The sequence below is a fragment of the Scyliorhinus torazame genome, chromosome 9 (assembly GCF_047496885.1).
Source record: "Scyliorhinus torazame isolate Kashiwa2021f chromosome 9, sScyTor2.1, whole genome shotgun sequence".
In the NCBI taxonomy this organism is placed as follows: domain Eukaryota; kingdom Metazoa; phylum Chordata; class Chondrichthyes; order Carcharhiniformes; family Scyliorhinidae; genus Scyliorhinus; species Scyliorhinus torazame.
Window position 1 is genome coordinate 176877784 of NC_092715.1, and position 23336 is coordinate 176901119.

General features: G+C 46.7%; 1 protein-coding gene across 1 annotated transcript in view; it reads right to left on the bottom strand.

Annotated features, from left to right (window-relative positions):
* Positions 1-268: 268 nt before the first annotated feature.
* The window catches only part of LOC140429603 (chondroitin sulfate synthase 3-like), a 293522-nt gene continuing 270454 nt past the window's right edge, over positions 269-23336 (bottom strand). The window contains exon 2 of the mRNA XM_072516848.1: positions 269-2553. Coding sequence (XP_072372949.1) covers positions 982-2553 — 1572 coding nt within the window. The 3' untranslated portion in view covers positions 269-981. The remainder of the gene's footprint in view (positions 2554-23336) is intronic.

Sequence of the window (23336 nt, forward strand, 5' to 3'; positions counted from 1 at the left end):
AAAATTAAGTGGGTTCTTGGGGGGCATAATGTCAATGAATTTAAGAATAGGTGTAACACACTTCAAGCAGCAAATCCTATTATCTCGAGAGATGGCTCAAGCTATGCAGAAATGATTAATTACCAGCTATCTGTTTCCTAACTGCGATGCTCCATCAACGAGGCAAACCATTGCAGGTCAGGAGTGTAACAGCCAAAACAAATTCAAACAAGTCCAGCGACATTTACAAACCAGACAAAAACAATCCAATCATATTTAGAAAGTGAAATAATGTTATGCAGATACTTTATTATAAATAGGAGTGTTCTCAGATGATTTGTTCTAAGCGGCAAACTGAAGGGGCATTTAAGGACACAAAGCTAAAGGAATGAAGAAACATGCCTACTTGCAGCATGTTTCCATTGAAGAAACCAGGAGTCATCTAAACTCACTGTACACAGTATACAGAATACATACATTTTCAGACATTTAGAGCTTGGTCACCAGTACCTGTAATCTCGTGAGAATATATTCCCACATAAAAGTTTTTAAAAGCAAACATACAATCATACATTTGTTCACATAGTTTTAAAAAATACTGCAGATGGTGAAAGTCAACAATTTTAAAGTCTGAACATAAATTAAAAAGTCTCGAATAGTTCTTTCCCACTTGAAGCTTAAAGCACTTTTGTGGCATTATTTCCATCACATCAGTTTTGAGTTCCGATTCTGACGCGTGAAGTACTTTTACAAAGCCTGTAGGAGGAATATGATTGACACTACTCTCAAGTGTTCTGAATTTCCCCAGTTTTAGGCAAAAAGATCAAAATAACCCACTTTCAAAGCACTTTCCAGAGGATACTAAAATATTCATCAACTTAATTCACCTTTTCTTAATGCTTTGAAAATCTTCTTTGGAAGAGGCGACTGGGAAACATTAGCATAACAATGTAAAAATCTGAGGTAAAACCCTTTGAGAGAGTGAGATAAAGAGCTTGAACGTCAGGATATAGTTCTATTGTATCCGCCATTTAGATGTTTTTCAAGCCAGAGTTCAGCCAACTGCATTGTTGATCCAAATGTACTTGCTTTGGACCCCAAGCACATTTTATATTGCTTAGGATCTATATTAGGATCACAGTGAACAGGGTGGTAAACATGGACAACCCCAATTTCCTGGCTTCTAAAGGCATTCAAGCCAGCAGAGATCACTTTAGTAAAAAGGTCCACATCTTCTAATCCCCAACCCTGAATGGAGGTATCAAACCCACCAACATGCAATAAATCGCTTTTGTATATGCAAACGATTCCAAAGCCATAATCTCGCCAGAAACCGGTCTTCTTTGTGAAAACAAAGTTATTATCATTTATTGGGTTACCACCATAAACTATTTTTGGATCATACTGACTAAAGATTACAGGAAAATAAACCTGTTCTCCCTGAATTGTATTGTCTCTACATCGTTGCACAAAGTCTGGAGTAAAAAGTAAGTCGATATCGCAGAAGAGCAGCAAACTGTCATTATGGAATGAAGAGGAGCCCATTTCTAGGGCTAGGCCCCTGGAGAATTCCCCTTTCATAGGGAGAATGGTCATATCTGCTTTAGGATATTTAAGGTTAAGTTCTCTCATTAACTCCATGTGCTTGCCTTTGTCTGAGATTGAATCAGAGTTGAACAACAATATGAATAGTTTTACATTCTGCTTTGGAATAAGGCAAGTCTTCTCAAAGTTCTCCATGAACCGAACAAACGTATCATACCTTCCAGTGAGAGGGACTAGGATGTGAACTTTCTGGTCATTGCGTTGTTTAAGCTCTTTGGTGGTCTCCGTGAATTGGAATGGTGAGAAGATTTTCAGTGAGTTTGAAAGGAATGAGAAGGACTGAGAGTCGCTGTTTATGCTTTCTGCAAGCTCTCTGGCATCAAGTTCTTCAGCTTCCTTCATGAATGCTTTACTGAATGATTGTTGAATGTAGGCATGGCGTCTTACGGGAACAGTCACCTTTCTCCCCTTGTGTTTCTTGTAAAGTAGCAACAGATCCATGATGTACTCTGCTCCATGCATGGGGTTAACTCTGCGATAGCCATACTGAATTTCTTTAAATTCAATCACACGCCCCCTCGTCTTTGAGTTCCAATTGATCATTTCCATAACCTGCATTATAGTGTCGTCCAGGGCTGCACGCAGCGCACTGTTGATACCCTGGCGAGGGATTTGTGTTTCTGCCATGCTAAACAGGTGTTTCCCAGTCAGAAATTCCCATTCAAGAACCTCATCCCTGTCATGAGGCTGAAAGCGCATAAAAGATGGCATCATTCCAAGTTGCTGATCCTCCTTGCGCACTTCAGTGTTGCTCAGCTTGCTCATAGAGACACTTTCACGATGCAACTGGATGGTCCGATGGCGTAGTTCTGAAACTTTACGCGTCAGCAAGTAGTTATGTAATCTATATTGATAATCAGGTCTTTTGTTTGGATGGAGTGTTATCGCATTATGAATCTTGCTGCTGCGTAAATCCTGAATGTATCCCTTCTTGTTGTGCTCATAGTTCTCATAGAACAGCTGCTGCATCTGAGGATTTGAAAAAAATAAATATTACTTTATTACTAAAGTTAAGTGCAAAACCAGCACAAGAAAACATCGTGGACATTTTATGTACTGCTGTTTACACAATATTTACTACTTATATCATACTGTCTTAAACAAAATGAAACAAACAAATTCCATGGAATGATTATTTCCTATGCAAAATTTCTAGATAGTCAGGAATGACCTGCTGAAAAAAAGGCCATTGTGATCGTCACCTGCTGTGTGAACATCTGCAATCCACGTTTTCACACTGCATGGTAAAAGCTTGTTGCTGAATGCTGCTGTATTGATCATCTCCTAATCAGCATTCAGCACCAGCCTGGATAATGATTTTAAGAACGTTGTGTAGCTACTTGCTAATCAAGCTCACCATTGTTGCCAGTGGTGATTCTCTACAGAAAAGGGAAACCCAATGTGGGAAAATATACTAAAACTAAAATATTTCCTACATGTTCTTCCTCCAAATGTTACCTTAAAACGATTCTGCCTAAACTTATCTTTGCCCATCTGTAGAATTCGTACAATACAGAAGGAGGCCATTCGGCCCATCGGATAGGCACCAACCCTCTTGTTGGAGCAGCCTACCCAAACCCATTGCCTCACCTAACCTTGGTATCTTTGGACACTAAGAGGCAATTTAGCTTGGCCAATCCACCTAACCTCACTCCTTTGGACTGTGGGAGGAAACCAGAGCATCCGGAGGAAACCCACGCAGATACAAAGAAAAAGTGCAAACTCCACAAAGTCGCCCAAGGCCAGGATTGAACCCGGGTCCCTGGTGCTGAGGTAACAATGCTAACCACTGTGCCACCTACAAGTACAAAGTATCTTAGCTTCAAGGATAATCAATGTTTGCTCTAATGAACCATTAATCAGTCAAGCCAAAGAACATACGAAATAGGAGTAATAGAAGATCATTTGGCCCCCTGAGCCTGCTCCACCATTCTATACCCAAGAGAAAATGCTGGAAAATCTCAGCAGGTCTGACAGCATTTGTAGGGAGAGAAAAGAGTTTACGTTTCGAGTCCAGATGACCCTTTGTCAAAGCCCTCTATACCATTCTATACGATCACAGCTGATCTTTGGCCTTAGCTCCTTTCCTATCTGCTCACATATCCCTTGATACTAAGACTAAAGATCTGTCTATCTCAGCTTTAAATATCTCAGTAAGAAGTTTTACAACACCAGGTTAAAGTCCAACAGGTTTGTTTCAATGTCACTAGCTTTCGGAGCACTGCTCCTTCCTCAGGCGAATGAAGAGGTATGTTCCAGAAACATATATATAGACAGATTAAAAGATGCCAGACAATGCTTGGAATTCGAGCATTAGCAGGTGATTAAATCTTTACAGATCCAGAGATGGGGTAACCCCAGGTTAAAGAGGTGTGAATTGTGTCAAGCCAGGACAGTTGGTAGGATTTCGCAGGCCAGATGGTAGGGGATGAATGTAATGCGACATGAATCCCAGGTCCCGGTTGAGGCCGCACTCATGTGTGCGGAACTTGGCTATAAGCTTCTGCTCGGCGATTCAGCGTTGTCGCGCGTCCTGAAGGCCGCCTTGGAGAACGCTTACCAGGAGATCAGAGGCTGAATGCCCTTGACTGCTGAAGTGTTCCCCGACTGGAAGGGAACATTCCTGTCTGGTGATTGTCGCACGATGTCCGTTCATTCGTGCGACAATCACCAGGCAGGAATGTTCGCATTCGCATTAGACAAATTGTAAATAGCTGAGACCCCAGCACTGGTCTTTGCTGCACTCCAATTGGTATAGCCTGCCAACTTGAAAATAACAATTTGATTCCTACTCTTTGCTACCTGACTGTAACCAATCTCCTATCCACACTAATATAACTACTACCAACTGTATGAGCCTTCTCTTGCCCATTAGACTTCTGTGTGGCATTTTAACAGATACCTTTTGGAAACACAAGTACACTACATCCATCAGTTCCCCTTTATACACCCCTACTAGTTACATTCTCAAGAAACTCTAGTAGCTTTGACAAACATAAAACCATGATGACAGTGTCTGATCAGACTATGATTTTTTAAGACTTCCTTAGTTATAGATTCTAGCATTTTCGTGATGACTATGTCAGGCTAACTGACCTGTAGTTCCCTGTTTTCTCTCTCCTTTTCTTGAATCGCGGTATTAAATTTGCTAACTTCCAATCAGCTGGGACCATTTTAGATTCTATGGGATTTTGGAAAATCATAACCATTATTTCTGCATCTCTTTCCTTTAGAACCCTAGTTTGGAAGCCGTCAGCCCTGGGGGATTTGTCGGATTTTAGTCTCTCAGATTTCTCCTATACTTTCTCTTTGTTCATATCAATTACATGGTGGTATGGTGACAGTGGTTAGCACTGCTGCCTCACAGTGTCAGAGTCCCGAGTTCAATTCTGTCCTCGGTGACTCTTTTGTGGAGTTTGCACATTCTCCCAGTGTCTGCGTGGGTTTCATCCAGGTATTCTTTGTTAAAAGTACACCGGCAGATTTAATGAGAGTGTGTCCAGTAACTGACCTCCCCTGTTTTCTAAAGAAAACAAAGGTAGGATTTACCAAGCCAAGTTTCACCCTGGGTTTGGATTTGTCCAGTATTAACATCAGTTGAGATCCTAACACTGGATTGCCATGGACTTTGCAGAAAACAACTTTTGGATCTTATCCTTATTGCAGTACAGCTTGATGAAAAGGTAAATTGGCTAATTATTCTACAACAGTGGTGCCTATGACTGCTCATAAATGAGCATTGCTACATTACTGTTTACATATTTATATAAATAAAATAAACTTCAAAGAACATAAGGGGCGAAATTCTCCCCCAACGGCGGGATGCCCGCCGACTGGCGCCAAAGCCGGCGCCAATCAGACGGGCATCGCGCCGGCCCAAAGGTGCGGAAGTCTCCGCATCTTTGGCGGCCTAGCCCCAACATTGAGGGGCTAGGCCGACGCCGGAGGGATTTCCGCCCCGCCAGCTGGCGGAAATGGCGTTTGTTGCCCCGCCAGCTGGCGCGGAAATGCGGCGCATGCACGGGAGCGTCAGCGGCCGCTGTCAGTTTCCCAGCGCATGCGCGGGAGCGTTAGCGGCCGCTGTCAGTTTCCCAGCGCATGCACGGGAGCGTCAGCGGCCGCTGTCAGTTTCCCGCGCATGCGCAATGGGGAGAGTCTCTTCCGCCTCCGCCATGGTGGAGGCCGTGGCGGAGGCGGAAGGGAAAGAGTGCCCCCACGGCACAGGCCCGCCCGCGAATCGGTGGGCCCCGATCGCGGGCCAGGCCATCGTGGGGGCACCCCCCGGGGTCAGATCGCCCCGCGCCCCCCCCCAGGACCCCGGAGCCCGCCCACGCCGCCTGGTCCCGCCGGTAAATACCAGGTTTAATTTACGCCGGCGGGACATGCAATTCCTGGGCGGGACTTCGGCCCATCCGGGCCGGAGAATCCAGTGGGGGGTCCCGCCAACCGGCGCGGCCGGATTCCCGCCCCCGCCCAATCTCCGGGAGCGGAGACTTCGGCGGGGGCGGGGGCGGGATTCACGGCGGCCAACGGCCATTCTCCGACCCGGCAGGGGGTCGGAGAATGACGCCCAAGGTTTTTAACCCAAGCATAGTTTAATGAGCCTCAAAATACAGCTCGATTTTTCAATTAGCAGTATTGCTGTACACAGCTGATAACAGATTAGAAAGCATATCCTGGACCACTTAATAGTTTCAGGCAGATTCTGCAAGCCACACAGCATTTGACCTAAAAACTGTATTGCAAGAGTTTGAGAGGCACAATCCTAACTTGGGAGTCCTGCTGTCGAGTAAAGTGTAATGTACCTGAACACCTCTGCAATTGATAATGATGGAAATGTGACATCTGATCAATGGAAAACATTCTAGCCTGGCTGCTCAATTTCACCACATAAATTTTGCACATCAACATCAACTGGAAGGAAGCCTAATTTACAGTGCAGGAGGAGGCCATTCGGCTCATCGAGTCTGCACCAGCCCTTGGAAAGAGCACCCTACTTAAGCCCACACCTCCACCTTGTCCCCGTGACCCAGTAACCTCACCTAACCCAAAGGCAATTTAGCATGGCCAATCCACCTAACCTGCACATCTTTGGACTGTGGGAGGAAACCGGAGCACCCGGAGGAAACCCACGCAGACATGGGGAGAATGTGCAGACTCCGCACAGACAGTGAACCAAGCCGGGAATCGAACCTGGGACCCCGGAGCTGTGAAGCAACTGTGCTAACCACTGTGCTACCGTGCTGCCCCACCTCATCCATCCTACCTATTCACTCATCCATCCATCATCCATTCGCTAACATTCACACTAGACATTCGACAGCTAGTGCTGTAAGAAGGGGCTTCTGTGCCGACTCGCTTTGCTACTCTCTGCAAGGATTTCTGCACTGAGGAAGTTATTCTGTGTCATGGATCAGAGGTTTGGCCTTTTTAAACGTATCCAGGCTAGGGAGTAGTTTTGGTCTGATCAGCATCAGACGCTGTGGTTTTGACCCTGATCTGAAGATCTGGGCTGTGTACAGTTCCAGCAGTAACCACTTTGAAAGTACTTCATTGACTGCAAAGAACTGTGGGACCTGGTGGTCGTGAAAGATACTGTATAAATGTATGTTTTAAAAAAAATTTTCGTGGTGCTTTTGGACTCTGGATATTTCACAATGTTGAATGTAAGTTTTTACTATTCAGCATCACCAGTTATTTTTCTGGGAGTTGTGACTTTCCAAATGCAGGTTTGTCCGAACTCTGACGTTTGGTGGTGGTAATTACAAACTGCTGTAAATAGTGATTGTCATGGGGGCACATTTTCAATCACTTGTGGGTGTGGGTCAGCCTGGAAAAAAGGAGGTTTGGAGCGGTGGTGAGCCAGCAACACACTTCCTTCTCGAGCCCATTCGGACTGTAGCGAGCAACAATTAGCAATGATCAAATGGCAAGAATAGGAGCAAGGAGGGCATCAGACACGTTTGAGCAAAGCTCTCAGGAACACAGTGTGGAAACATTATTGCGCATGACCGCAGTGTAAAAAAAGTTGTCTAAAAGGGGTGAGTGAAAGTCAGATGTATTGGCATAGAGCTGGAATCACCAGAGCAGAGAGGAAGCTTTAGGACTTTTGGGTGGAACGCCATGCAAGACTGCTAACATCCGTGGCCAACCCTAGCCACACCTGCTTGGTCTGGCTTGCTGGAACTTTTCCTTTAGATGGAGGGATGTGTACAGTGCTCATGTCGATCAGTGCCGTGATCAGGGATTCAGGAGAAGCATCACAAAAGCGTGGTGCTACCTGGCGACAAGTGCCCAAATCATGCTGGCAATTCTGCTCTCCCTACTCATCCTCGGCCAAAGGCATAGCTGGTGTTCGTGGATGCCCACGCACGATGTCCCTACCAACCTATTCTTACGCCAGTTAGCGGCTGACACTTCTAAAATGGCACTGCGTCACTGATAGGGTGCAAGGTCCGGACCTGGAAATGTTGCAGGTATCGAGTTCCCTACCCCAAAACAAAAATTTGGCCCAGGTGTCAGGTTCCTTCTGAATCATCCCAATAGAAGCATGCTATATCAGAGAGAACTAACAGAAAATATCACGAGTAGGAAAATGTTTGGTCTTCCATAGAATTGCTTGGTCTCGCAATGAATTACTGGACTGCAAGACAAACAGACCCAAGACAGCAAGAAATGCCCAAATTTCTAATTTCAAAGAACTAATTGTGACTCATCATGCCCCTTTAAAAATAAACCATCTCATTTGATCGAAACACCCTGACGTCTGCATAGGAACCCAAATGCTAATATGCAAATGGGAATTATCATCTCAAATTGGAGGAGCAGTATGCTGTCATTGCCAAGATCAAAGTCCTTCAAATTATATACTTCACTTATTAATGGTGTTGCCTGTAAACCTCTAATCTCTGTGACATTTTACAGTCATTGCCATAATGATACAGTCTTGTTTAAAAATCAGAAATAATAAAAGTGTACTTTCCAGAGACTTCAGAAATATTAGGATAAAAAGCAAGCTTTTAATGTAATGTTTATGATATGCAGAATCACTGCAGAAATACAAATTCTATTAAACTAGAACAGCTTTGAAGGAGTGAAGGATTATTATACAGCTATACACTTGAAGTAGGAAAGAAATTGAGTTTTCTTTATTTCACATCAGCCTGCCAATTACTGGAGTGTTTATCATGCTCAGTCAATCCTTTCCTCTATAATGTCTTTTTACCAGAAATTACTTGAATTCTCATAGGAACACATATACACACAGATTTGGAAACTTGTCAAGTTTATTCACAAAAATCCCAACTGATTAAATGCTGAAAAATGGACAAAGATGTCCTTTGTCTACTAAGGTTTCACCATAGTTTAGCCAGATATCGCTGCAAAAAAAAATTAAAAATTGGCTGCCAGTAAATGAGATAATTTAATTTCATCTGTAGAACTCCGAATCATACTTAGGTTTGCTAGCTTTCCATCTCAATTTCCTTCATTATTTTTCAATAGTGTGAAAATAAATCACAGCAGAAAACCAACAGCGTATCAGGGTAAGTATTTTTGGGATGATTCTCCTTCTGGCAGAGTCTTAATCAATCGGAGTGCAGACTGGAGAATTGGACGTGCAGGCAAAGGCAATAGTGCGGGCCCCGCACTATTTTAAAATAAACGATTAAGCGCTTTGGGGTGAAATGCGTCTTGGGTGGAACTGCAAACTGGGTGACGACGACAAGCAGCCTGTTTTACACTCTGTCCAATTTCCTTTTCCAAAGAAAAATTCAAGTGTGAAACATAACGGGCTGCCAACATGCCATTACTGCTTATGGCAAACCTCACCATTCACTCCACATATAATTCTCCAGATTGGAGATTGGAAGCAAGAATCTTTAGAAGTATACTCTAGAGAGCAAATGTACAGTTATATATCTTACTTGCTGCTTTCCTGTGATTGTGCTTCACATTGTTTATGAGAAGTCTACAGCATAGGTTCAGAATAATAAAAATGGAATAATTACCGCAAGTCTCCAATCATTTCATTTTACTGACACTTTTACAGTTACTGTTCCTTTAAATTGCCTCATTTGTGCTTTTTAAATTGCAAACACAACATATTTCTTCGCTTTGCTACATCCTCAATGTGTTGAAATTGAGGCACATTATGCAATGCGCTATTCTAATTCATGCATGCACATCAAGAACAAATCCTTTGCCATTAAGCCTCAGGTAGCCCACAATTGTCAGTATAACTAAAATCTACTGATGTGGAGATGCCACCGTTAGACTGGGGTGAGCACAGTAAGAAGTCTTACAACACCAGGTTAAAGTCCAACAGGTTTGTTTCGAATCACCAGTTTTCGGAGCACAGCTCTTTCCTCAGGTGGAAGGAAATTCTATCCTGAGGAAGGAGCAGTGCTCCAAAAGCTAGTGATTTGAAACAAACCTGTTGGACTTGACCTGGTGTTGTAAGACTTCTTACTAAAGTCTTACCGAATAGGTAATAAATTCTAGATACTGATCGGAGACTGCAAAGTGATATGAAAATATCAAAGGCGGCAAGGTGGTGCAGTGGTTAGCACTGCTGCCTCACAACGCCTAGGACCCGGGTTTGATCCTGGCCGTGTGGAGTTTACACATTCTCCCCGTGGCCTGCGTGGGTCTCAACCCCCACAACCCAAAGATGTGCAGGGTAGGTGGATTGGCCACGCTAAATTGCCTGTTAATTGGAAAAAATAATAATTGGGTACTCTAAATTTATTTTTAAAAAGTGACATGAAAATATGGAGGCTACAGGGTAATTATTTAATTTGAATCTTCTTCAATTTTTTCTTGCTCGAATAGTGGTCATCCTATTTATATTGTTGTCTGATTATATGCCTGCGGAACTAAGCCTCAAATCCAACAGAAACTAGGAGATACGAAAGTAAATTAGCATGGAACCTCGACTGCAATTACTCAGGGTGGTTACTTATCTATCCCTCTTTTGTAAGTAATTGGTTCATGGAATTTGGTAGCAATGATAACAAAAGGGGTCAGTTGGGATGAAACATGAAAGAGGTGCCAGATATAAATTTTAAGATGTGAGAATTGCAACAAATGATCTCTTAAAATTCATTGAATATTTAGTTTTAGACTTCCTGAAATAAATTAACTCAGTGAACCCGTTGTCAATGCAAGGTCAGAGTGCTATTATGAGTCACTATTCTGGGAGATTCCTCTTTGCATAATCAAGTTAGCTTGGCACCCAGATGATAACACCAAAATAGATCAAGAGGTGAAGCGCTGAGTGAAGCCTCCAACATTGATAAGGATGTGCCAATGAGAGCAGTACCTTACCTTGGTCACTCTTGCAAGGTTACTTTTTAAAAAAATTTCGAGAATTCATTTTTTCCAATTAAGGGGCAATTTAGCGTGGCCAATCCACCTACCCTGCACATCTTTGGGTTGTGGGGACGAAACCCACGCAAACACGGGGAGAATGTGCAAACTCCACATGGACAGTGACCCAGGGCCGGGATTGAACATGGGACCTTGGCGCTGTGAGGCAGCAGTGCTAACCACCGCGCTGCCCCTCTTGCAGGGTTACTGAATCACTGACAGCATCATAGTGTGGCAGCTGGTGGAGATTATACTTGTTGCTTCAGCCATCTGCCTCTATAGGGCCTGAAGATTCCATTCATGTGTCTTCTTCCCTTGGCCTCCGTGCTAAGATTAGTCCTTATTTCAGCCAGCAAACCACCCACTACTACATCTATGAAGCTAGCTGTTCTCGTTCAAGCTGCTGATCATCCGAAGATGGGATCTTGTTAATGATAAAGAGGTGCCCTGAGATGCAACATTTCCCTCCCTCTCAGCAGCTGGAGTGGTGTTACTGCTCATAAACTGCCCTGAATTTATAATTAGAGCCCCTGGTGGAAAAGAACAGCTAGTTAGCGATGGGGTTGCGTCCAAGGGGGAGGTCATGCCTCACCGCTGCCATGTCAGTTGGATGAAGGTGAAGAGCTCTGCTGGTCCCAGTCTAATATAAAAAATGTTACTTTAACCACTACGTTTTTATAACAGTACTGGCACATACCAAACCCATTAGCACAATTCCTTGGGTTCACTTTGAAAGCAAGTAATCCTCCAGTTCAGAAAATAATGCTGACCTTGGACGCAGCATATGCCTCCTATGGTCGAAGCACAATGGACACGTACAAACTATATTAGGAAATTCAAAACGTATGGATATATTGCACCTGCTCATACGATTATTTGAAATTATCTTAATTAAATGGTTTGTCTTCCAGAAACAGCATCAATTGGAGATTACTGTGCAGAAACGGGCAATTCCATCCAACTGCTTTGTGGTCCATATGAGCGTCTTTCAACTCTTCTCCGTCTAACCCCATCAGCATTTTCTTTTCCTTCATCTGCTTATCAACCTTCTTGTTAAACACATTTACGGTATTCAACTCAACAACTTCTCATGGCAGCAACTTCCACAATGCTACCACTACTGGGTAAAGATGGCTTATCTGAATTCCCCATTGGATTTATTAGTGGCAATCTTGTGTTTATGTCTGCCTCACTAACGAATGCATGTTCACATTTGCCCGATCATGTACTTTCATAATCTTAAAGATCTCCAGCTCCTCAATCTTTTTAATTACGAGATTAAAGAGCCTCAAGCCAGTTCAGTCTTTTCTGATATGTATAGTCTGGTCTCATCTTACGAATTTTTTTTTTTGGCACTTTCTTCAGTGTTCAATGTACTTATTATAATGTCTGTAATTCCTTCTAATAATTAGCTAGTGTGCCATTGTTTAAAGCTGCCAAATATTCCCAGTTAGGAAGGGAAATTCGGAGGGGTAGTTGCTCGACTTTTGTGTGTAACAATTCCAGGAGGCATAGAGTGAAAGGTTAAACTGGTTTATTTTAAACTGAAAATGAAGGGCGGGATTCTCCGCGAACTGGCGAGGTGGGCCACTCTAGCGCCGAGGAGTGGCACGAACCACTCCGGCGTCGGGCCGCCCCGAAGGCCGGCACGAGTTGGCGCATGCATGGGAGCGCCGGCGTGTGCTGCCATCATTCCAGCGCATGTGCAGGAGGGTTCTTTTCCGCACTGGCCATGGTGGAGGTTGAAAGCGGCTGGTGCGGAGGGAAAGAGTGCCCCCACGGCACAGGCCCGGCCACGGATCAGTGGGTCCTGATTGCGGGCCAGGCCATCGTGGGGGCACCCCCCGAGGCCAGATCTTCCCCCCCACCCCACTCCCCCCGGAGGACTCTGCAGGCCGCCAGTGGAGCCAGGTTATGCCGGTAAGGACCTGTTGTGATTTACGCCGGTGGGACCGGCCGAAAACGGGCGGCCACTCAACCCATCGCGGGCCGGAGAATCATCAGGGGGTGCCGCTGCCAACGGCCCCCGACCGACGCGGCACAATTCCCGCCCCTGCCAAAGCCCCAGAGAATTCGGCAGCCGGTGGGGGCGGGATTCACGCCACCCCACGGCGATTCTCTGACCCGGCGGGGGGTCGGAGAATCCCGCCCAAAGTCTCCACTGTGGCTCACAAAACAAATGTCCCAGCCCAAGGCTATCAGGAACTGCCGGTCCAGGCCTGGGAGCCACATTTAAAGATCCTCGCTAATTGAGTACAGGCTGTGCGGGCCTCCGCCCGCTCACCATGGAAACATGGATTCTATGAAGCCCACTGGGAGATCAATCAGCGATCCTCCCATGGTCCTGGTGAGGGTTATCACATGGATGAACAGCTACAATATCTGTCTCTCTTAGACAGATATTTCTTAAATAACAGAGGTCAATTTATATTCGACAATGCATATTGCCTTGGTGCAAAGTTTAGCAGCAAAAGGAATAATATAGCTGATAGTATTTGAATACGCTCTCATTGGGAGACATGTGGAACCTGTCCAAATTAATCATGTGACAGAAGAGAGCTAAACCAGGGACTGCTCATCCATATCGTGCTTAAACTGTAAATTAATGTAGAGCATTGCAGCATTCCAGTGTCTTCAAATATCAAAACTGTTTGAGATAGTTAATACGACTGCTAATTCTGAGCAAACTTAAATTTCCACAAAAAGGTGGATTTGACTTGTCTAGAAAAGTAAAAACTGTAAATTTTTTTTTACTTTGCCTGGAACTCAAATCTTCAAATAACTTCCTTAAAACACCTCTTCAGATGCAGAGTGTTGGCAGCACATTGAGTTCTTCTTTCAAATTTCCAGCAGAATGCTTCCATTCTGCAATTTCATAGGTTTACTCACAAGAAAAAGCTTTTATTGACACAATGGAAATTCTTTGAAATGTGTTGGTGCTCGTCAGCAACATCACTATACTATGGCAAATCTCAAAACTTCCGACAGGGGTCTCTTTAGGCAGGGGTCCGTGTGAGGGGGCAGGGTTCTCCCTATTACATGGGTTCCTGGAGTGGGGCGCCAAGGCAATCCAGGAGTTGGGGGGGGGGGGGGGGGGGCTGTGCTCTGCGGGGGAGGTTTGAGGCTGATTTGCGGTATGGGGGGTGGGGAGGCAGCTGAGGGACCTCGCTCTCGGGCCACAATGGCAGCCCGATAGCGGTATTCTGTTGGGAATCCCTCGTATTGCACGCCATGTATAAATTTGCATGGCAAGGAACACTGAATTGCTCGCAAGTTTGCGCTCTCGGGGTATCGTAAACCGGTTGCAATTCACCTCCAGTGGGAGAGCATTGTCTCCCAAACTGAGAATCCTGCCCTCAGTGTTGATGCCAGGACTGAATTGCGTGGAGTTCTCATTTCCGTTGGGGGCGCTATTTGTGGTGCAATTCAGGACATGCTGATGGGCGAGCACTCTGCTAGCGTGGATTCTGAGCAATTCCCAGCCCAGGGGTTGTTCTAACCGTAGGGGGAGGAGTTAGCGCTGAAGAGCCTGGCAACTGGAGCTGTTTTTAAGTGATCCACTTATCACACATTCACTGCAACCGCTAAGATGGCTAAGACAAGATCTGTCCCCGAGGTCAGGGGTCCGAGGTGGATTCACAGCTCCATGCCAGTGAGGAGCAGAGGGACACTTCCTTCTCCAGCGTGGGTCACAGACTGAAGCCTGCCCTGATGGCAGAGGCAGTCAGCGCTGCCAGTCTCACTAGTAGACAACAGCTGGTGATCCAGAGGGGTGGGGATCACTGGTGAGTTGTCTGCCCTGAGAGGGGCCGAGAATCAGGGAAGGTTCTAGAGGCTGCGGTGGCCTCTGGTTGGGGTGAGCTTTGTTGATCCCCTGCTTCCTCTGCATTGGGCAGTGCTTCTGAGGAGTGCAAACACCTGGTGAGCCCTGATTGAGCTTGGCCTTTGATCATAGAATTTAATGAGCAGAAGAAGGCCAATCGGTCCATTGAGTCTGCACCAGCTCTTGGAAAGAGCACCCTCTACCTCTACCCTATCCCCGTAACCCAACCTAACCTAAGGGCAATTTAGCATGGCCAATCCACCTAGCCTGCACAGCTTTGGATTGTGGGAGGAAACCGGAGCACCCGGAGGAAACCCACGCTGACACGGGGTGAACCTGCAAACTCCACACAGACAGTGACCCTAGCTGGGAATTGAACCTGGGACCCTGGAACTGTGAAGCAACTGTGCTACCACTGTGCCACCCGATGATACAACTGGGGTATGAGGATGTTCAGGGGGTCCTTGGGTGGACTCCCAGATGACCAGAGGCCTACTGAGCATTTAAAGGACACAGGCAGCACTCAGCAGCCAGGAGCCTATTAGTAGCTTCAAAGAGGTACGTTTAAAAGACAGACTGCAGCAATGGTGGTCTGAGCCAGGCCACACTGACCCTGAGGCGAATACCACAATTCAATGGACATGCTCCCTGTAGGGGCCAGAATTAGACGTGGGAGTGGCGCGTTCACGTGTCGTAAAACGCGACGGCGTTTCCGACGGCGTGGACACTCCTGCCACGGGATTGGAGAATCCCGCCCAGAGTATCCAATTAATTTTTCTTCCAATCCACGCCAACCTGCACATCTTTGTGTTGTGGGGGTGAGACCCATGCAGACACTGGGAGAATGTGCAAATTACACACGGACAGTGACCTGGGGCCGGGATCGAACTGGGGTCCTCAGCTCCGTGAAGCAGCAGTGCTAACCCTTCCTTTCCACAGTCATGGCATCCAAACCATGTTTGTCAATACTTGTAGCAATTCACACCGACGAGACCTGAGGAGAGGAGCATTGCTTAAGGGTGGAGCATACGGTGTCCAACCCGCTAATCACATTTAAATGCAAGCAAATGCTGGTTTTGCATGCCACCACCAGCGCAGGGCACAAACCTCGTAATTGCACCAGCGAGGGACCAGAGCATGGCAATCGAATTGCCGTTCAGCACGGACCTTTATTTTGGCTTGATGATGCCTGATTCTCCGCGCGAATGTGGTTCGCGTTTGCGGCGACACAAGGCAGAGAAATTTACCCAAAATTCACAGGTTAGTTCCCTTAGAGTAGAAAGTGATCTGAGGTACGGTGTGCAATTTTAAACTGAATTGAGAGAACTGCACTGTGTGCTTGAAGCAAAAAAAAAGGTAGCTGAGCATTTTTTAAAAACAGTATAAGGTAAAGTTTTATATCATCGGAACAGGATCCTTTCCTTGCACGACCTGATCTGACTGCTGCAGTCAAAAGGGCAGATGTGCAGCCTACTCCTGTAGCTAATTGCCAGGATCTGCTTAGATGTGACTCACCGCTCTTCCCCTCCAATATGCTGCAGCCTCTGCTTGGTACCTCACTGCTAATCTGGCTCACATTTATAAAATGAGTGCAGTAGGACTCAAGTTGACATCTGTCCCCACTGAATGGAGTGCACTAATGCTCAACAGAATGGTGCCGCCCCCACTACAGACAGCTGATGAAGCTGATTCACCTCTAAAGATAACGAGGCGGAATTCATTAGAGATGATTTCAATAACGCCCGAGGTACTGTTGTATAAATATATGAAAATGTTTCATTTAATCGTACAGCCTTTTAGAAATCCTTATACTTATTGCAGTTATTAGCATAGCTGTCAGCTATCTGACAGAGTTTAAAAGTGGCAGTGCAAGTGGCAGCAAATGAAAAGCTTTAATGGAAAATGGGAGTCATCTGTTCAAGAGTTTGCTGGAAGAACACCCCACGCTTCAGGTAATGTGATCTGAAAGCAAGAAGTTTCCAGTACATTTCCTGCGCAACATTTTTAATAAGTTCAAGTTCCATCAACCTGATGACGCATGTCGCTGTTAAACATTGTTTTAAACTTTAGAGTATACATAATAGTGAAATATAGCATTTACTTGATAAATCTATGGCTAGCTGCACAACTAATAGGCTAAAAATTCCAATGACAAAATAAAATGAGCAGAATTTTCCAGGGGAACCCGACATTGGGACCACACATGAGTCCAGAGCCCGTGCTGGTCGTCAAGCAGCCTGCGGGCACAACTTACTGGAGGCAGGTTCCAAATTTGCTGCCTCCACACTCAGAGGTCCATTAAAGATGGAGTACAGGTTCATGAGGGAGTAGACTGAATGAGAGGGCATGAATCATTGGCAAACCGGCAGCCGCACAGAGAGAGGTGGGTGCTGCTGAGGAATAAAGACACGCACAAGGGCGCCTCAACTGGGAGGCACTCTCAGAAAAGCTGTTGAGAACTTAAAAGTAAATAAGGCCACAGTTATTAAGGTCATCAGTCTGTCGGGGAAACCCCTTCACAGGCATGGTTTTGGCTGCGAGTGTGGTCTGCCTCAAACTTCCTGCCAGTCTCTGGACTCGGCAGGGGGGAAGCTGTGACACAATGCAAGGGACAAGCTATTGGCATCGCAAAATGCCCCCCTGATGAAAAGCCTTAATTGGCCTTAATGGCTTACTGCCTCTATGAGAAACTCATCCGGATGCAGGCCAGTGTTGAAGATCCGGGGCTCTTGTCTCCTGCCCCACTGTCTCCAAATCTGACTCCACACGGCAGGAAACAATTCAGTCAACGTGTTTCTTCCCAATTTTGCTGTTGCTGCCTGAAGCTGCCACCACAATAATCAATACTGGAACATGTGTAACTGATTCATTCCCCCTGAGATATGAGTTCAGTAGCATGCTTGTTCATGTTATAGCGTAAATTTTATAAGGATCTTCCTTTGAGAAAGAAAACCATTTATTTAACATTTTCAACACTTGGTACTTCACTCTGGGGAGAAATAAACACAACAAAAATTAACTACCAATCTTGGCTGAAGAAATGGTTGTCCGGAGAAGCAGGAGATTAACATTAGTTACTGTGTCATGGTCACAGCCGGGAAACTCATGCTGTAAACCATGGGCGGGATTCTCCACCCCCACGCCGAAGTGGCCGCGCCGTTGTGAACGCCGTCGAGGTTCACGACAGCGCGGAACGGCCCCGGTCCCGACCGATTCAGGCCCTGACAATGGGCCAGTATCGGGGCCGCGTCATCTACCCGCGCCAGGCCTTGTCGCCCGCGTAAAAGCGGCGCCGAATAGATGACGCGGCCGGCGCCGCATAACGGACGTCATCCGCGCATGCGGGGTTGCCGTCCTGTCCAAATCCGCCCCGCAAGAAGATGGGGGACGGATCTTGCGGGGCCGCGGAAGGAAGGAGGTCCTCCTTCAGAGAGGACGGCCCGACGATCGGTGGGCACCGATCGCGGGCCACCCCATATTCCAGGTAAAGCCCGGTGCATGATCCCCCCTCGCCCCCCCACAGGCCGCCCTCCCAGCGTTCACGCACCGCCCACGACTGTAGCAACCAGGTGTGGACGGCGCCGGGGGGAACCCGCCGTTTTGGCTTGGCCGCTCGGCCCATCCGGGCCTCAGAATAGCGGGGGTGCCGGAGAATCGCCATTGGGCGAATCGCGGGAGGGCGTCGGACTGGCGTCCCCCGGAAATTTCGGCGGCCCAGGCGATTCTCCCAACCGGCGTGGGAGTGGAGAAACGCGCCCCATATGTGTGGGTGCTAGGTAAGGAAGAGATCAGCCTTACTAGAGATGGTCCTCACAATGGATAGAATCATAGAATACCTACAGTGCAGAAGGAGCCAATCGGCCCATCGAGTCTCCACCGATCCTCTGAAAGAGCACCTTATTCAGTCCCATTCCCCCGCCCCCACCCACCCCCCACAACCCCACCCAACCTTTGGACAATAAGGGTCAATTTACCATGGCCAAACCACCTAACTGTGGGAGGAAACGGGAGCACCCGGAGGAAACCCACACAGACATGGGGAGAAAGTGCAAACTACACACAGTCACCCAAGGGCGGAATGGAACCTGGGACCATGGCACCGAGAAGCAGCAGTGCTCACTACTGTGCCACCGTGCCATCGCTAGTCTTCTGATTTTCATTGAAGTTTCCCTTTTGATGAGGAATTACATCTAGAGAGAGTTAACACATTTACAAAAATAATGAACATTGGATGTAGTGAGGAAATATGGAAAAATGAAAATCAATGTAACCAATACCAGGGGCGAAATTCTCCGGTATCGGCGTGATGTCCGCCGACTGGCGCCCAAAACGGCGCAAATCAGTCGGGCATCGCGCCGCCCCAAAGGTGTGGAATGCTCCGCATTTTGGGGGGCCGAGCCCCAACCTTAAGGGGCTAGGCCCGCGCCGGACTAATTTCTGCCCCACCAGCTGGCGGAAAAGGCCTTTGGTGCCCCGCCAGCTGGCGCGGAAATGACATCTCCGGGCGGCGCATGCGCGGGAGCGTTAGCGGCCGCTGACGGCAATCCCGCACATGCGTAGTGGAGGGTGTCTCTTCCGCTTCCACCATGGTGGAGACCGTGGCAAAGGCGGAAGGAAAAGAGTGCCCCCACGGCACAGGCCTGCCCGCGGATCGGTGGGCCCCGACCGCGGGCCAGGCCACCGGGGGGGGCACCCTCCGGGGCCAGATCGCCCTGTGCCCCCCCCAGGACCCCGGAGCCCGCCCGTGCCGCCTTGTCCCACCGGTAAGGTAGGTGGTTTAATTTACGCCGGCGGGACAGGCATTTTAGCTGCGGGACTTCGGCCCATCCGGGCCGGAGAATCGCGGAGGGGGGGGGGGCCACCAACCGGCGCGGCGCGATTCCCGCCCCCGCCGAATCTCCAGTGCCGGGGAATTCGGCAACCGGCGGGGGCGTGATTCACGCCAGCCCCCGGCGATTCTCCGACCCGGCAGGGGGTCGGAGAATCTCGCCCCATAGGTGCCAATTTATGAAGAAATATTAAAAAACTTTGCAATTGTTAATTAGTAAATATGTATAGAACTTCCGTAGGTTTCTACTGCTGCTAAAAAGTACCAACAGACCTGGAACGGAGTGGACTGACACCAAACATGACAGCCAGAATCTGTTACTTCCTTTAATGATGCACATCCAACTGCTTACACAAAACCAGAAACAAGAGGAAGTTATATTCACACTTTTAAACTTCCTTTTGACATCTATGTACAAGTATTACAGAGATGGTGGTTTTGAACTATATCACATATGGTTAAATGGACTGAGTAGATTAAAGAATTTCAAAAAGTCTATGTAGATAAATTGATTTTGAATCAAATCATATAATTATTTGAGTTTCTAAAAGTAATTAACCTTCATGTTTATCATCTCAACCTATCACTGACCCCCTATCCAGCCCCACCGCGCCCCCACCCCTACAACAGTATAAATCTGACCCTATTTCCAGTTCACTCTAGCTTTGACAGAGTAAAATGTTAGCTCTCTTCTCTCTCCACCGATGCTGGCAGACCGGCTGCGATTGTACAGTATTTTCTGTTTTTATAAACCTCATGCTTCTGTGTTCAATAGATGTTGAATGTAGACTTTAATAAGAATAAGATTTGTTACATTTACATACTGAAGTCCGGATAACTAATTGGATGGAATGTCAGCACCAATGCTCCGCTTCTCAAATGGTTGATACAAATCACTGAACTAAAAATGATACACTTATTTCATTTTGATCATGTACTTCTTGTCTGGATGAAGCTGAACTGTGCCCTTGCCTGGCACTGAAATGGGCATCATCCGTCTCTCTGGTGTTGGAAAAAGGCACGTCATCATTAAATTGATAAACAGTGGTGCCTGAGAGAGGCAAGTGCATTATTGATTCTGTCTACTGGAAAAGCATGTTGTCTTTTGAAAAAATCTTAATTATAAAAATTAAGATTGGCACAATACTCCCGGCAGCCGATATGGTGCCAGCAAAACAAAGTTCTGAGAGCATCTGTTCTATAACACGTAGGAATCATTGAACAAAGCACAATGATTTCCCTTTAAACCTAGAAGCCTATCACTACCTCTACAAATGGTCTCAAGGATTTAAGAACAAAGAGCAAAAAAAATTAATTCAGTTTAATCACCAGCACCAAGCCAGGTTTCCATACACACCCTATCCCCACATGGCTGCTTCAGGCAAAGTACTGTTACTGTTGCAATCTGGGCAGCAGAATACATCACAGTCACTGCCAGCGTTATCTTGTGCCAACAGGAGTGATTTTAGTTACACTTTGTAAGCTGACACGGATCCTATTCCCAAAGGTTTCGTAAATCTAGCAAGAAGTCTTCTTTCTTCTCCTTTCAATTCTTTATTTGCCACAAACTACTGGAGATGCCCATCGGGTATAAAATTCAATTTTGAAAAGTGCTATCTTGCTTGTGAATTTAATTTTTTTATTGTGTCCCTTGCCGGATGTTAATACAACAGAGGCAATTGGAGTTCACAAAGCTTTTGTGGAGCCCACTTATCCCTGGATAATTAACTAATTAGAGGAATTTGTGGTTCCAATTAATGACATGAAAACAACCTGGTATGGATGCAATACAATGTCGGCATGAGATATTACAGAATGATCCAGAAAAGTAGGTCAAATTCAACTCATACCCCAGGTAACCATTCATTAGCAGAGGGTGGCACGACGGAACAGCGGTTTGCATTTCTGTCTCATAGGGCCAGGAACCCGGGTTTGATTCCAGCCCTGCGTGACTGTGTGGAGTTTGCATTTTCTCCCCGTCGGCATGGGTTTCCTCCAGGTGGTCCGGATTCCTCCCACAGTCTAAAGATATGCAGGTGTACTGGCCATGCTAAATTGCCCCTTAGTATCCAGGGATGTGCAGATTAATTTTTGGGGATAGGGCAGGGGAGTGGACCTGGGTGGGGTGCTCTTTTGGAAGGTCGGCACAGATGGTCCGAATGGCCTCCCTCTGCACAATAGGGATTCTATGATTCCAGGAACAACTTATATTTACTGTTTAATAGTGGAGGGGCCAAGGTACTGGCAATACCAAGGCATTTGTGAACCTCTGCACAGGTCTTCTGTGCTCTCAGGGACAAACAACCTTGACTACAAGGAGATTCCTTTGGTTGCACTCAATTGTGTCACCTTATGTGATGAGTAATCAGTCAACATAAACGTAACTATACATCTTCTGTTTCTTAGTAAATGCACAATTGTAACTCCCATTCCACCTCATGAACAGCATTTAAACAATTCCTTCCCATGAAAATAAAAGTGCCTGAATTAATCTACATGAAGTTATTTTTCAATTCCAGTTGCTGACAAACAATACAGGGGGCGCGATCTCCGAAATGGAGACAGAGTTTTCGCGCCGTCGTGAACGCCGTCGCGTTTCACGACGGCGCGAAATGGGCAGGGGAATTGCCGATTCTGGCACCCATAGGGGGCCAGCACGGCGCTGGAGCGGTTCACGCCGCCAAATGGGTGCCAAATGGGTGCCGCGCCAACCCGCGCATGTGCAGTTGGGCCGCGTCAACCCGCGCATGCGCAGTTGGACCGCGCCAACACACGCATGCGCGGGGGACTTCTTCAGCGCGCCGGCCAGACCCCATCGGAGGCCCCCCCTGGGGACGGAGCCCCTCTCCCCCCCCCACAGGCCGCCCCCGACCCTTCGCGCAGAATTCCCGCCGGCAGCGACCAGGTGTGGACGGCGCCAGTGGGACTCTGCTTTATCCGCGTGGCCCATCCGGGCCGGAGAATCGGTGGCCTCGCCGTGTACAGCAGCCCGCAACCGGCGCCGCATCAAACGCGCCAGCGCAAATGGCGTCAATTCTCCGCACTTCGGTGAATCGCGCGCCGCGTCTGGGCGGCGTGGCGCGGTTGCGGCGATTCTCCGGCCCGGCGTGGGGCTCGGAGAATCGCGCCCAGGATTGTTTCCTGGGCAGGAGAATGAAGCTGATGCAGCCTATGCTCATGTGATGAGAAGAACCACTTCAGACCATCTCACCTCTCTGGAGAAGTTACATTGGACCTTAGTACTTAAGGAACTGCAGTAATGTTTTATATAATTAGGAAGATTGTGCATCAACAGAAAATAAATGGTATGCGGCTTTAAAGACCCACGGGTGTGTCAAACAGTTACTGTTACAAGGTCATAGACACAATGATTTGCTCACAATTGCTGCAATTACTAAACAAACAATGAAACAGCACCTTTCTTTGGCATTTTTAAACAAAGCCATTTTTAAACAAAGACAAGAGAAAAACAAATTGTTTCATCAACAGACTCCCTTTCTAGTTAAAAGTCATCTCTAGTCGGCCCTAAGTCTTGTTGGCATGTTTTGTTCTTCCCTTTTGAGGGTGGCTTCGCCTTTACCGTTGCCTTCCGGACAGATTTGCTAAGGTTGTTTTGACAATTTAGTATCATCAATGTGATAAGCATGCCACAACAATCATAATCTGGTTTTTATTTTTTTTGTATATTAGTTGCTGGCCAAATTTTCACAAATTGAATTATTGCAGGTTCCA